The sequence below is a fragment of the Pan troglodytes genome, chromosome 18 (genome assembly GCF_028858775.2).
Source record: "Pan troglodytes isolate AG18354 chromosome 18, NHGRI_mPanTro3-v2.0_pri, whole genome shotgun sequence".
NCBI lineage: Eukaryota > Metazoa > Chordata > Mammalia > Primates > Hominidae > Pan > Pan troglodytes.
In genome coordinates this window covers 65,833,411-65,849,307 of record NC_072416.2, presented here as the reverse complement: position 1 = coordinate 65,849,307, position 15,897 = coordinate 65,833,411, and the positions used below count along the sequence as shown (strand labels likewise).

The window sequence follows — 15,897 nt, the reverse complement described above, 5'->3', positions numbered from 1 at the left end:
TGTGGTGAGGCGTGTCAGTGTCCAAAGAGGGGTGCCGGACTCGGACTCGGTTTCCCTGCGGCCCAGGGAGGCTCACGGGCCATTGGCTGAGCGGGGCGGATCTGGTCCCGTTCCTCCCCGCCCCCAGTGACACAATAGTAGCTCCCTCCAAGATGGCGGCAGCGACGGCAGACCCGGGAGCTGGGAACCCGCAGCCTGGGGACTCCTCCGGCGGGGGCGCTGGGGGCGGGCTGCCGTCCCCTGGGGAGCAGGAGCTGAGCCGGCGCTTGCAGCGCCTGTATCCCGCGGTCAACCAGCAAGAGACTCCGCTGCCGCGCTCCTGGAGCCCCAAGGACAAATACAACTACATTGGTCTCTCCCAGGGCAACCTCCGCGTCCACTACAAAGGTATCGGCCCGTCAGGCTGGGGGGAATTAAGGCTAGAGCGTCCGTGGGGTGGCTCTGCTGCCAGGCCCCCGCCCTATCACCTCCCTTTCCCTGCCTAGGTGCTCCAAGTTAGGCCTTGGCCCTTTCAGGATGTCCAGGGTGGTGAGGCTGAACAGGCCGAGGGCTGACTGCCTGTTCTCTGTCCCGAGACACCTGCCGTCAAGAGAACCGCAACAGGTGTCCAAACCCAGTGCTGGGCCGGACCTTCCACTCCAGGGCCTCCGTGCTTATCCTAGGCTGGCGCCAACGGCAGCGGGACCTTTTGCCACTGCTTAGAAGAAAGGGGTGGTCACATACCTACCATTAGCATGAGAATCATGGGCTTCCCCACCTGCCAGGCATCCTAGACTGAGCCTGGGGTTCCGTGCTAGAGTTTGGGGGGTGTCTTCCAGGTCGGCCTCATCCTTCTTCCCCTGGCCTCCCAGGTGGGCTGCCTGGATTCTAGAGAGGCTGCCAGCAGCACTTGAGTATCTCTCACATTGCCTCTACCCTTGTTTTGTTTGTATGGGCAGTGTCTCAGGCAGGACTGCTGTTCTCAGGAGGAGGTGAGGCAAGGGTGGAAGGTTTAAGTGTTTATTCAGTTGTCTAATGATTCCTCGGCCTGTGTAAGCGTGTCCTCTGGCCACAGAGGAGTGGAGTTGCCATGGAGGAGTTGCAGAGAAAAATGAGGCTTCCATTTGCATTTCCTTCTGCTAAAATTTCTTACTTGCCCTCTCCTGTTAGGTCATGGCAAAAATCACAAAGATGCAGCCTCAGTGCGTGCCACCCACCCCATACCTGCTGCCTGTGGCATTTATTACTTTGAAGTGAAGATTGTCAGCAAAGGAAGAGATGGGTAAGCCCTTCATGACCACCCTCTTTCCCTGATCATGGAGCTGATCCCTGTGGTCAGAGTTCAGGTCCTTTGGCTGGCACTTGTTGCTGATGTGAGCTGGGGAGCCGCATGGGTCTGGGCTGCCACTATTTCCTGACTGGGCATGGTCTGGTCTAAGCAGCAGATCTTGATGGCCAGTGGGTGTGTTGGGGGTAAAGCAGGGATTCTTTTTAGTGATGATGTAATTTGATACCTAGAAGGTTAGGCAAACAAGTAACAAGTTTACTTTAAAAATTTAGTGTCCAGAATGGAGTTTCCCTCGAGCATGTGGTGTTTTTGTGACTTCCTTCCTTTCACATTCTTGCTGTATTCATGAGGTTCTTTTTTATGGCATTTAGTCATGTGGAGGCCCTGGTAGCCTTCAAAGAGATAGTAGAGTCTTTGCAGCATTCATGAAAGCTTCTGTGGCCACCGGCCTGTCATCTCAGGGTAAACAGCATACACATGATCAGAATCAGGTGACCTTGCTGCTCATAAACTTGTTTTTCAGTCCAAGGACTTGAACACTACTAGTTGGATCAGCTTTAGGAAGGTCCTCATTAAAGTCAGCATTAGGAGCCAGGCACGGTGGCTCACGCCTGTAATCCCAGCACTTTGGGAGGCTAAGATGGGCAGATCACCTGAGGTCAGGAGTTGGAGACTAGCCTGGCAAACATGCTGAAACCCTGTCTCTACTAAAAATACAAAAAAATTAACTGGCATACCAGTAATCCTATCACTTCAGAAGACCGAGGCGGGCGGATCACTTGAGATCAGGAATTCAAGACCAGCCTGGCCAACATGGTAAAACCCCGTCTCTAAAAAAAAATTCAAAAATTAGCTGGGTGTGGTGGTGTGCACCTGTAATCCCAGCTACTTGGGAGGCTGAGGCATGAGAATCACTTGAACATGGGAGGTGGAGGTTGTAGTGAGCTGAGATTGCACCACTGCACTCTAGCCTGGGCAATAGAGTGAGACTCTGTCCCAAAACCAAACAAAAAAAAAAAAGTCAGCATTAGGGAGACTCCCTATTTTAGGGTGATCCAAGCAGACACAGGAAATCATAGGGGAGATACTTAATTTTTTTTCTTTCTCCCAGTCTCCCTTTTTTTCCCAGTGATTGTGACGAAGCAGGTGTGTAAGTTATGAAGTAACATGACTGCAGCTACCTTGGAAAGGCTTTCCTCATCAGACTTTAGGTTTGGTGTCTGAAGTTTGCCAACCCCTCTGGTGACCATGCCAACGCTGAGTGTGTGTTCTCAAACATTCAGAACTTCTTTCTCCTAGGGACTGTCCCCTTTGTAGTGCATGCAAAATGCTTGGCCAAGGGACTAGGCTGGGGGCAACACTGCCAGAGTCAGAGCCTTGCCTACTTCCTCAGTGATGTAACTTCTCTGCCTGAGAGGTCTCTGTGGTCTTGGGTAGATGTTGGAACTTCAGTCTCCTGATCTGCACTGTGAGGATCCAGGCCAGCATCTAAGCTGCCTGAACTCCAGAATTCTATGCCTCTGAGATTCTGATCATGGGAAGCTGCTGTATCTTTCTCTCTCTCTCTCTCTTTTTTTTTTTTTTTTTTAAATGAGATGGGGTCTTGCTCTGTCTCCCAGGCTGAAGTGCAGTGGCAAGATCACAATCACAGCTCACTGCAGCCTCGACCTTCTGGGCTCAAGTTATCCTCCCACCTCAGCCTCCTGAGTAACTGGGAATACAGGTGCATGCCACCACGCCTGGCTAATTTTTTTTTTTTTTTTTTTTGAGACGGAGTTTTGCTCCTGTTGCCCAGGCTGGAGTGCAATGGCGCAATCTCAGCTCACCACAACCTCCGCCTCCCAGGTTCAAGTAATTCTCCTGCCTCAGCCTCCTGAGTAGCTGGGCTTACAGGCATGTGCCACCACACCAGGCTAATTTTGTATTTTTAGTAGAGATGGGGTTTCTCCATATTGGTCAGGCTGGTCTCAAACTCCTGACCTCAGGTGATTCGCCTGCCTTGGCCTCCCAAAGTGCTGGGATTACAGGTGTGGGCCACCGCACCCGGCCTAATTTTTTAAATTATTTGTAGAGATGAGGTCTTGCTATGTTGCCCAGGCTGGTCTCTAGTGATCCTCCCACCTTGACCTCTCAAACTGCTGGGACTACAGGCATGAGCTACTGCACCCGGCCATCTTTCATTTTTATCCCCATCTAGTGCATTTACAGATAGGAAAGTTAAATTTATGGGAGGGCTTCAAAGCTCCTATTTTCACCTTCCACCGTCTGATAGAAGCACATATATTTAGTGTGTTTGAACTAGTGTGAATGAGAATAGCCCCTTAAAACAAGCACCTTGAAAATAATGTTGACTAAAATGGTGGTGCTGGAGTCTCATACTGCCAGAGAAACTGAAGTGCACTTCTTAAATTTGTAGGGAGGAAAATGGATTGTTTTCTCCTAGTCTTTATCATAGATAACAGCTGAGTTAGTTATCTAGGTAGCGAGCAGAGACCAACTTCAGAAGGGAAGTGTTTACACTTAGAGACCTGGATTCTTTTTTTCTTTTTGTATTTTTTGAGAGATGAGGTCTGGTTATGTTGGAGATCTGGATTCTTTCAACTGGTTTTAACATTTCAGTTTTAGTCGATCTTGCTGGAAAAGGCCCTGTGTCATGTTAGATTGGTGAACTATAGGTGTTGACTGGAAGTCTAAAGAAAGGTGGGCATCTATTCCCAGCATTTTACATGTGGTAAACATAGCTGTTGAGCTGATCTGGAAACATCAGATGTTAATTAATTAATTAATTTATTTGCCACACAGTCTCCTTTATCATCCAGGCTGGAGTGCAGTGACTCAATCTCGGCTCATTGCAACCTCTACTTTCTGGGTTCAAGTGATTCTCCTGCCTCAGCCTCCCGAGTAGCTGGGATTACAGGCATACGCCACCACGCCTGGCTAATTTTTGTATTTTTAGTAGAGATGGGGTTTCGCCATGTTGGCCAGGCTGGTTTCGAACTCCTGACCTCAGGTGATTCACCTGCGTCAGTCTCCCAAAGTGCTAAGATTACAGGCATGAGCCATGGTGCCCAGCAAGGAAACATCAGTTTTAGAAAGGTCTCAGGTCATGTATGCCTGTGGTATCCTGCTTCAGTTGACCACTGTCAGATGGCAAGAGTATGAATAGCTCCTCATGGTCTCTTTATGGAATCCCTGAAAGCCTTCTCATGGCTGGGATGCAGCCACATGTTAGTATGGGCCAGGTGGGTTTTGAGGAGGGCAGGCAGACATCAACTGGCTCATTTCCCTTTTTTTGTAGATTTTTTTTTTTTTTTTTTTTTTTTTTTTTTTGAGGCAGGGTCTCGCTCTGTTGCTCAGGCTGGAGTGCAATGGCATGATCACAGCTCACCGCCGCCTCAACTTCCTGGGCTCAGTCAATCCTCCCACCTCAGCTTCCTGAGTAGCTGGAACTATAGGTGTGTGCCATCATGCTTGGCTCATTTTCTTATTTTTTGTAGAGATGGGGTCTCACAATGTTTCCTAGGCTGGTCTTGAATTCCTGGGCTCAAGTATTTCTTCCACCTCAGCCTTCCAAAGTGCTGGGATTATAGTCATGAGCCACCATGCCCGGCTGATTTTTTTTTTTTTAACTATTTTATAGAGATGGGATCTTGCTGTGTTGTCTAGGCTGGTCTCCAACTCCTAGCCTCAAGTGATCCTCCTGCCTCAAAGTGATCCAAAGTGCTGGGATTGCAGGCAGGAGCCACCATTGTCAGCCTCGCATGGATTTTGGAGGTGTGTTTTTGATCCTGGTTTAGTCCATGACCCAAGCATTAACTGGTTGTCTAGCTTTCCTGTGTTACCTAGTTTGATCCTCACAGCATCTCTGGCAAGTGGCTAGAGCAGGTGATCATGTACCTTCCCATTTTGTGAGTGAGCCCTGAGTCCCTGGGATGTTTGGTGGCCTACCCTGGCTGCAGGGCTTAGGGTGTGCAGTGGAGTAGCCTGACTTATCAGATGTCCTCGCCTGATCCTAGACACACATGTCCATGCTGCTGCTGCCTTTCCCCATTGTAGCTGTTGCATTTCTTCCCTGGGTAGACTGAAGGAATGTTCTGTTGGATTCCTACCAGATTGCAATGTTAGGGGACAGAGCTGAAAGGTGCATGGTGCTGTGTAGGGCCAGAGAATTGTGGCATGATCTGGGCCGGGCTTGATCAACTTACTGTTCCATTTAATCTGTAAACTTGCTTTTCTGTAGATTTGTGTACACCTCCTTTGTAAAAGGTATTTATAAACCCAGTTGTTAGTGTCATTGTTCTCCAGAACGTCCTTTGTTTTGACAATATCTTTTGGAGAAGAACACACTAAGCTAGTCTAATAAGGAAAGTTTCATGTCAAGGTTTCACAGAATATTTATATATACCTACTATGTTCCAGGCCCTATACTAGGTGTAGGGAGAACAGATGTAAAGCCAGCACAGATCAGCTTTGTCCTCAGCAAGCCTGTGGCCCATTCAGTAGAGAGTGGACTGAAAGTCTTTCTGCAAGAGGAGGCAGAGCCTGGGAACAGTTGGGAGGAATGAGTAGGAGTTCCCCAGCAGGCGAGACCTGTTAGACCTATGAGTCTGATGGGTAACTAGCTTGACTTCTGGGTGCTAGGCTTTCTGGGCACTCCTCAAGTATAAGAGAGCTCTGTGGAGTAGGAGGGGCTGTGTTTGAGCTAAGAGCTTGGCACAGACTGATGGGCTTCAACTGCATTTTGCTGAGTCACCAGAGCTGTGAACTCGGGGAGCTGGTCTGGTGGGGTGAGGAGACATCAGAGCACTGCCAGTGGTGCCAGGAGATAAGGGGCATCCAGGTCTGTCTTTCTAGGAAGCGAAGGAGGGCCTGAAGCTGAGGGTCCCTGGGGAGGAGCAATGTCTGCAGGCAGAGTTCATGGACCTGTGGGTGTCCCTGGCTCTTAGTGATGACACATGGAGGGTGTGGCTGGCTAGGCTGACAGATGCTCCAGTGTGACCCTCAAAATAGACTGTAACATCATCCCAGCGGCGGAGGCCTCCTGACATGTGATGGTTGCTTTACCCAAGAGTAGTAGGCCTGGGCTAGAGCACTGGAAGGCATGGAGAGGGGTGGGGGCATTCTCCTCTGTAGCCAGTGTCTGGGCCCAGGCCCAGAGCAGGGGTCTCTGACCACAGCCAGCCTTCCCTTGCTCCTGCAGCTGACTTCCTTTGGCCAGGCAGCAGTGCACTCATTCATTCATTCCAGACACCAGGGCGCAGTACCCATTGTTTTTTTTTTTTTGGTTGTTGTTGTTGTTGTTGTTGTTTTTGAAACAGAGTCTCACTCTGTTGCCAGGCTGGAGTGCAGTGGCACAATCTTGGCTCACTGCAAACCTCCGCCTCCTGGGTTCAAGTGATTCCCCTGCCTCACCCTCCCGAGTAGCTGGGACTACAGGCGTGCACCACCATGCCCAGCTAGTTTTTGTATTTTTAGTAAAGATGGTGTTTCACCATGTTGGCCAGGATGGTCTAGATCTCTTGACCTCATGATCTGCCCTCCTCAGCCTCCCAAAGTGCTAGGATTACAGGTGTGAGCCACCGCGCCTGGCCGTATCCATTGTTTTGTCCCAGCCTGGGCCCCAGGAGCACAGGCATGAGGCCGCACCGGTGGTGTCGAAGGGTCAGGCCACCGTATGTGTCATATCCAGGGGTGGCCTGGAGGATAGACTGTACCTCAGAGTTTGAGGAAAACATCATAGAATCATAGAAGAGGTGATGTGGGCTCTGGAAAGAGGAGTTAGAGTGTTCTAGGTGAACAAAGTGAGAAGCAGATGCTTCAGGCAGAAGAAACAGTGCATAAAAAGACATGGAGCTGGCCGGGCGCGGTGGCTCACACCTGTATTCCCGGCACTTTGGGAGGCCAAGGCGGGCGGATCACGAGGTCAGGAGATCGAGACCATCGTGGCTAACATGGTGAAACCCCGTCTCTACTAAAAATACAAAAAATTAGCCAGGCATGGTGGCGGGTGCCTGTAGTCCCAGCTACTCGGGAGGCTGAGGCAGGAGAATGGCGTGAACCCGGGAGGCAGAGCTTGCAGTGAGCCGAGATCGCGCCACTGCACTCCAGCCTGGGCAACAGAGTGAGACTCTGTCTCAAAAAAAAAAAAAAAAAAAAAAAAAAAAAAAGAGATGTGGAGCGCAGAGCATGAGGTCGGTAGGGCCAGACTGAAAATACCTTGTGTGTGGCCTGGCTCATGCCTATAATCCCAGTACTTTAGGAGACTGAGGCGTGCAGGTCACTTGAGTTCAGGAGTTCGAGAACAGCCTGGCCAACATGGCGAAACCCCATCTCTCCTAAAAATACAAAAATTAGCCAGGCGCTAATAATAGTGGTGGTGCGTGCCTGTAATCCCAGCTACTTGGGAGGCTGAGGCAGGAGAATCACTTGAACCTGGGAGGTGAAGGTTGCAGTGAGCCGAGATCACGCCACTGCTCTCCAGCCTGGGTGACAGAGTGAGACTCTGTCTTAAAAAAATAAAAAAGAAAATACCTTGTATGCTGTGGCCAGGGAGCGTGGGCTGTATCTTGAGGGCAGTAGCAGTGTGGGGGGCTGTGGATCTACCCATGCTTTTGAGAGTGAAGAAAAGAAGAGACTCTGCCAGTCTGGTTCAGCCAGGCTTCTCTGGCCAAGAGCCCTGTCCAGGGTGGGCCAGTGACTTTAGGTCTTTGGCTCTAGCATGGTTTTCTCATAGCTGTTGTCTTTTTTTCTCTTGGCTGTTCCTTTGGTATGAAGAGATGAAGGGATGGGGTGTGAAAGACTGGTAGCCAGGAGGCTTCTCAGAGGTGAGAGGACTCTGCTTGTGCTGGAGTTCTGGTATTTTGGTTTTGCCAGCTCCCATCTGAAAGACAGTAATGCCCCATGTTTTATACCCAAGCGTCTCCTCTGGTGAGCCAGAATCAGCCAAAGTGATTTTCCATGGAGACCTAGAGAGCCACTGTTAATTAAGATACCTTGATTAAGATCTCACCTGCCACATTCCTGGTCTGGAGGACCATCTAAGCTTAGGCCCTTCCACCTGTGGCTGGCTTCTCACCCTGGATCCCCTCACCAAGTTCCAGTCTACATGCATTGTACAGTGCTGTTGAGAACTTTGGTGCTCATATGTCATCTGGGGAAGGCGTTGTCCTGCCCGCCCTGATAAGAAGGTGCTGTCCTTGCCCAAGGTAGGTACAGGCTGTGGTTGTGCCCCATTTTCCCTTACTGCCCCCCTGGAGTTGATGGTCTTACAGGCAGATGCTGAGCTTTGGGCTGCACTTCTACTCAGGTAACACATTGTGCTATTTGTGGAGACATGGAATGTTTGGGTTCTGGAACACAGGGTAGGATGTTTGGGTTCTGGAACACGGGGTAAGAGAACTGGAGTCTAGATGGTGGCCACTGTTCTTTGCTTTTTTTTTTTTTTTTTTTTTTTTTGAGAGAGGGTCTCTCTCTGTCACTCAGGCTGGAGTGCAGTGGCACAATCATGGCTCACTGCAGCCTCGACCTCCTGAGTTCAAGCAATCTTCCTACCTGAGACTCTTGAGTAGCTGGGACTACAGGTGCATGCCATCATGCTTGGCTAATTTTTATTTTATTTACTTAATTTATTTTTTGAGACAGAGTGTTGCTCTGTCACCCAGGCTGGAGTCCAGTGGAGTGATCTCGGCTCACTGCAACCTCCGCCTCCCAGGGTTCAAGTGATTCTCATGCCTCAGCCTCCTGAGTAGCTGGGATTACAGGCGTGTGCCATGACACCTGGCTAATTTTGGTATTTTTAGTAGAGACGAAGTTTTGCCATGTTGGCCAGGCTGGTTTTGAACTCCTGACCTCAAGTGATCTGCCCGCCTCAGCCTCCCAAAGTGCTGGGACTACAGGTGTGAGCCACCATCCCCAGCCCTGGCTAATTTTTAAATTTTTTGTAGAGACAGGGTCTTGCTATATTTCCTAGGCTGGTCTGGAACTCCTACGCTCAATCAATCCTCCTGCCTCAGCCTCCCAAAGTGCTGGGATTACAGGCATGAGCCACCACACCTGGCCTGTGGCCACTTTTCTGGTAGGGCCTCCCTCCTCACTGTATGTTGCTACCCAGGCTCCAACTGTGAGCTGAGAGTGGGGAGCGTCGTTGCCTTCTTTATAGCTGGGGCCTTCCTTGGTCAAGGATTAGCTTTTAGAGAAATTCCTAGAATTCACTTCACCTCCTGCCTTTCTGCCTTGATGGTGTTTTTGTTCTCTGGAACTTTTGGTCTTTTCCCTGTATGGGTCACCGTGTAAGGGAGATTCCTTGTTAGAAGAGAAGCAGAAGCTCATCAGGCCAGAGCACAGGAGGATGAACCTAGCAGCCCCATGTGGCAGGCACTGTGTGCCATTCCTATTATGGGACCATTGGGAAGGAATAAAGGGCTCCAGAGTGGGTCTTGTGTGGTCGGGTCAAGTTGGAAAGAAGGGACTCATCAGTGGAAGAGGGATGGATAATTATGTCTAAATGCAAAGATGTTCCTCTGCCTCTCCATTCTGTTCAAAATCCATATAAAATGTCTTTGTAATTCTAGGATCGTTGGTGTTGTGACTTGGTGGTGGAACAGAGCCTAGCCCTTCTGTCATGAAGGGGCCAGAACAAGATGCTCTGTACTATATAGGGAAGTTGGGAAGGGACTGGGGAAGCCCTTGGCGCCCCTCTTATGCCATTTCTTGTCACTTAACTCTTGGAATTAGAGATGCTTGGGGTTTCAGGGGAGTTTAGTTTAGGTCAGGGGTGGCAAGTGTGAAGGCCCCAATACCCCACAATACCCTCAGCTTCTATGACCAACATTACTGATTGACAGTAGCACTTGTTCTTGTCCAGACAGAGCCCAGAATTTTTCTCAATGCACAGCACACCAGGCAGCTGTAATTTACTGGTCAGAGTTTCATCATGAGATGAAATCTACCAGCCCTCAGGGTGGAGGTGGTTGGAAGATAAGAAGTGGATAGAGGCCCAGATGGTCGAGGGCTCAGCTTATTTCTTCTAAAGGAGAGTCCCAAGGCAGAGCTGAACCAAGAGGAAAGAAACAGAGGGGTTGGATTGCTGAGTAGAACTGATTCTAACCCAGTTTATAAAGCCATGTATCTGAAATTGGCATGGACTTTTAAAAAAAATGGAATGCCCTGTTTTTATAACAACTTGCACCAGTAGTTTATCAGTAGTTATATTTACTTTTATAAAAATCAAAATAGGCTGGGTGCTGTGGCTCACACCTGTAATCCAAGCACTTTGGGAGGCCGAGGCAGGCGGATCACAAGGTCAGGAGTTTGAAACCAGCCTGGCCAACATGGCGAAACCCTGTCTCTACTAAAAGTAAAAAATATTAGCTGGGCATGGTGGCAGGCGCCTGTAATCCCAGCTACTCAGGAGGCTGAGTCAGGAGAATCACTTGAACGCGGGAGGTGGAGGTTGCAGTGAGCTGAGACTGTGCCACTGCACTCCAGCCTGGGCAACAGAGTAAGGCTCTGTCTCCAAAAAAAAAATCAAAATATTTTTATTTTATGTATAGAAAACATTTGTTTGTTTGTTTGTTTGTTTATTTTTGAGACGGAGTCTCACTCTGTCGCCCAGGCTGGAGTGCAGTGGCGCGATCTCAGCTCACTGCAAGCTCCACTTTCTGGGTTCACGTCACTCTCCTGCCTCAGCCTCCTGAGTAGCTGGGACTACAGGTGCCCGCCACCACACCTGGCTAATTTTTTGTATTTTTAGTAGAGATGGGGTTTCACCGTGGTCTCAATCTCCTGACCTCGTGATCCACCCGCCTCGGCCTCCCAAAGTGCTGGGATTACAGGTGTGAGCCACCGCGCCCGGCCGAAAACCTTTATTTTTAAAAAATTATTTTATTTGTTTGTTTATTTTGAGACGGAGTTTCACTCTTGTTGCCCAGGGTGGAGTACAATGGCACGATCTTGGCTCACCATAACTTCCGCCTCCCGGGTTCAAGCGATTCTCCTGCCTCAGCCTCCTGAGTAGCTGGGATTACAGGCATGCACCACCATGCCTGGCTAATTTTGTATTTTTAGTAAAGACAGGGTTTCTCCACGTTGGTCAGGCTGGTCTTGAACTCCCGACCTTAGGTCATCCTCCTACCTCAGCCTCCCAAAGTGCTGGGATTATAGGTGTGGACCACCGCACCCAGCCTATTTATTTTTTTGAGGCGGGGTCTCACTCTGTTGCCCAGGCTGGAGTGCAGTATTGCAATCATGGCTCTGCAACCTCCCCTCCTGCTCAAGAGATTCTCCCACCTCAGCCTCCTGAGTAGCTGGGACTACAGGCACATGCCATCATGCTCAGCTAATTTTTTTTTTTTTTAAGTAGAAATCGAATTTCACCACTTGCCCAGGGTGATCTTCCTGGGCTTAAGTGACCTGCCTGTCTTGGCCTCCCGGAGTACTGGGATTACAGGTGTGAGCCGCTGTACTTGGCCTTTTTTTTGTTGCTGTTGTTTTTTGTGTTTTTTTTTTTAAATTTGAGGCAGGGTCTCACTCTTGTCACCTAGGCTGGAGTGCAGTGGCAAGATAGTGGCCTGAAAATTTTTTTTTTTAACTGTTAAAGAATATGTAGGATTTTTTTTAGGCTGGGCCCAGTGGCTCAAGCCTGTAATCCCAGCACTTTGGGAGGCTGAGGCAGGTGGATCATGAGGTCAGGAGATCAAGACCATCCTGGCTAACACGGTGAAACCCTGTCTCTACTAAAAATACAAAAAAATTAGCTGGCCATGGTGGCACACACCTGTAGTCTCAGCTCTTCGGGAGGCTGAGGCAGGAGAATTGGTTGAACCTGGGAGGCGGAGGTTATAGTGAGCCGAGATCGTGCCACTGCACTCCAGCCTGGGAGACAGAGTGAGACTCCATCTCAAAAAAAAAAAAAAGAATATGTTGGATTTTTTTAATACCTGATAAAGTCTACGTTTAAAAAATACACAGCAGGCCGGGTGTGGTGGCTCGTTTTTTATTTTGAGACGGAGTCTCGCTGTGTCACCCAGGCTGGAGTGCAGCAGCATGACCTCAGCTCACTCCAACCTCCGCCCCCTGAGTTCAAGCAATTCTCCCGCCTCAGCCTCCTGAGAGCTGAGGTTACAGGCATGCACCACCATGCCTGGCTAATTTTTGTATTTCTAGTAGAGATGGGGTTTCGCCATGTTGGCCAGGCTGGTCTCAAACTGCTGATCTCAGGTGATCTGCCCGCCTCGGCCCCTCAAAGTGCTGGGATTACAGGCTTGAGCCACCGCGCCTGACCAGTCCCAGCACTTTGGAAGGCCAAGACGGAAGGATTGCTTGAGCCTAGGGGTTCAAGACCAGCCTGGACAACATAGTGAGACCCCCACCTCTACGAAACATTTTTAAAAATGAGCGGGGTGTGATAGAATACTTCTGTAGACCTAGCTACTTGGGAGGCTGAGGCAGGAGGATTGCTTGAAACCAGGAGTTTGAGGCTGCAGTGAGCTATGATTGAGCTACTGCATTCCAATGTGGATGAGAGAGTGAGACTTGTCTCAAAAATAAATAAATAAATAAATAAAATAAAAAATAAAAATAAATAGCAGAGGGATAGAGAGATGCAGGTTTAAACAAATGCAGGCTTATGGCCATTATGTGCATAGTACTAGTAGAAGCAAATGCAGAAAACAGAAACCAGAAATTTCCAGTAGAAAGGGGTTTAATATATGGACTTTGATGCTTATAAAATTATCAAGACTTAGAATTTTCATGTAATGGTGGACTAGGGTACTTAAATAATGTCTCCGACTGAAAATAAGATGGCAGATAAAATATTACAAGCGAGGCCGGGCACGGTGGCTCACGCCTGTAATCCCAGCACTTCGGGAGGCCGAGGTGGGCGGATCACCTGAGGTTAGGAGTTTGAGACCAGCGTGACCAACATGGTGAAACCCTGTCTCTACTAAAAATACAAACATTAGCCAGGCATGGTGGCGTATACCTGTAATCCTAGCTACTCGGGAGGCTGAGGCAGGAGAATTGCTTGAACCTGGGAAGCGGAGGTTGCAGTGAGCCGTGGTCGTGCCATTGTGCTCCAGCCAGTCAAACAAGCGAAACTCCATCTAAAAAAAAAAAAAATTACCAGCCAACTCAAGGCCAGTGTCTGGATGAACACCTGTAACTAGAGTTAAGGGTAGTGTCTGTGTACCAAAGGACATTTGTGGTGTTCACACACTGCTATGCTTGTGTGCTTCAGCTCCGTAATTACACAGGGCCATAGAGGTTAGGGCCCAGAGCCTACTGGCTGTGGGGTCTAATGGGAACTCTCTCAAATTAAGCTGGGGCATTAGTGGCTACACCCTCTGGTTACGGGCAGTGCCTTTGGGTTTTTGAATGTGGCAGGCTCTGGAAAGTCAAGGTTTGGTACTTGAGACTCTGTTAGTACATTAGAGAAGGAGCTCAGAACCAAGGATGTGTAACCTGCCTAGGGCCACCAATAGGGGCTGTTCTGCCCCTTTTGTCTGGTAATGTCTCGGGGTGCTTTGATAGTGCTGGTGACATTGGGCACATGAGGGTCTCCTGACCCATACACAAAACCACATTTCTCCATACGAGCACCCTAACTTGAGGCCCCTTTGCTTTCTGGCCTATTCTTTTTTTTTTTGGGACGGAGTCTCGCTCTGTTGCCAGGCTGGAGTGTGGTGGTGTGATCTCGGCTCACTGCAACCTCTGACTCTCAGTTTTAAGCAATTCTCCTGTCTCAGCCTCCTGAGTAGCTGGGACTATAGGTGCGTACCACCATGCCCAGCTAATTTTTGTATTTTATATTTTATGGGGCTTCACCATATTGGCCAGGATGGTTTCGATTTCTTTTTTTTTTTTTTTTTTTAAGATGGTGTCTCGCTCTGTCACCCAGGCTGGACTGCAGTGGCGGGATCTCGGCTCACTGCAACCTCTGCCTCCCAGGTTGATGCCATTCTCCTGCCTCAGCCTCCCAAGTAGCTGGGACTACAGGCGTCCACCACTACGCCTGGCTAATTTATTTTTTTGTATTTTTTTTTAGTAGAGATGGGGTTTCACCGTGTTAGCCAGGATGGTCTTGATCTCCTGACCTCGTGATCCGCCCGCCTTGGCCTCCCAAAGTGCTGGGATTACAGGCGTGAGCCTCCGTGCCCAGCCCAGTTTCGATTTCTTGACCTTGTGATCCGCCTGCCTCGGCCTCCCAAAGTGCTGGGATTACAGGCATGAGCCACTGTGCCTGGTCTAGCCTATATTTTTTGAATAGTTCTAAGGCCCAGGTCACTCATCTCTGTAATGCCCTTCCTCTTAGTGGCAAGTCTACACAGAACTGGGCTCAGTGGGTGACTGCATGGCTTCCTGGGGCAGGGGCGGGTATGGTTGCTTGCTGGAGGAGCAGCTTACACGTAGCAGCCAGTGTCATGATGGACTGAAGCTTGCTTTATTTATTTATTTACTTTTTTTTTTTTTTTTGAGACGGAGTCTCACTCTGTTGCCCAGGCTGGAGTGCAGTGGTGTGATCATAACTCACTGCAGCCTCAAACTCTTGGGCACTAGCAATCCTCCTGCCTTGGCCTATCAAAGGCTGGTATTACAGGTGTGAGCCAGCACACCTGGCATTGACTATGGCCTTAAGTGGGCCAATTAGACTATGAAATAAAATTCCTAGCACTGAATATTAGCCCTCATTTCAGACCTAAATATCAGTTGTTGTTTTTCCTGAACCATCTTCCAAGGATCATTTTGTAACTGAGGTCCCAGAGTTCCCCTTTGTTGTAGAGGCTGTTGATTTCTTTTCTGGGGCAGGTTCTGATAGCAACAAGATTGCCAGCCTGCTGAACTGTGGCTAAGGTATTAGATGTCAAGATGAAACTGTCCAGTGAGATTCCTGGAGCCCCTGGGAGGTCTAGGGTTGGGGGTACTGGTGACTAGCCCTTTCACCTGAGGGTGGGCGGCAGAGCTGGTACCTTCCTGCAGCCTTCAACAGCCATCTCAGCCCTGAGGCTGAAGACCTTGTCTCTTCTCTCCTTTTCATCACTTCCTACCAGAGCCCTGTGGGTGTAGGGACATCCTGCTGATGGAGCTTAAATTTAAAATGTTCGAGCCCCATTGGCTCCTGTATCTTATGCAGCAGTTCTTAAAAGTGCCCATAGGCTTGCCAGCCCATTAAATATACCTTCCCTCTAAAAAGAAATTGGTAAAACTGGGCCGGGCATAGTGGCTCACACCTGTAATCCCAGCACTTTGGGAGGCCGAGGTGGGTGGATCACGAGGTCAGGAGATCAAGACCAGCCTGGCTAACATGGTGAAACCCTGTCTCTACTAAAGATACAAAAAATTAGCCAGGCGTGGTCGCACACGCCTACAGTCCCAGCTACTTGGGAGGCTGAGGCAGGAGAATTGCTTCAACCCGGGAGGCAGAGGTTGCAGTGAGCCGAGATTGCGCCAATGCACTCCAGCCTGGGTGACAGAGCGAGACTCTGTCTCAAAAAAAAAAAAAAGAAATAAATTGGTAAAACTGGCCAGGCTCTGTGGCTTATGCCTATAATCACAGCACTTTGGGAGGCTGAGGTGGGTGGATCATGAGGTCAAGAGTTTGAGACCAGCCTGGTCAACATGATGAGACCCCG

The 15,897-nt window shown here is 49.3% G+C and overlaps 1 protein-coding gene across 7 annotated transcripts in view; it reads left to right on the top strand.

The window, feature by feature from the left end:
• Window positions 1–16: 16 nt before the first annotated feature.
• The window catches only part of RANBP10 (RAN binding protein 10), a 77,063-nt gene continuing 61,182 nt past the window's right edge, over window positions 17–15,897 (top strand). For 2 of the 7 annotated variants that reach the window (XM_009431057.5, XM_009431056.5), the window contains exons 1-2: window positions 70–387; window positions 1,150–1,261. In XM_009431057.5, the coding sequence (XP_009429332.1) occupies window positions 153–387; window positions 1,150–1,261 (347 nt within the window). In that variant the 5' untranslated portion in view covers window positions 70–152. Of the gene's footprint in view, window positions 388–1,149; window positions 1,262–15,897 lie in introns of all 7 variants that reach the window. The other 5 variants (XM_063797275.1, XM_009431054.5, XM_063797274.1 and 2 more) reach the window with 5 other exon arrangements.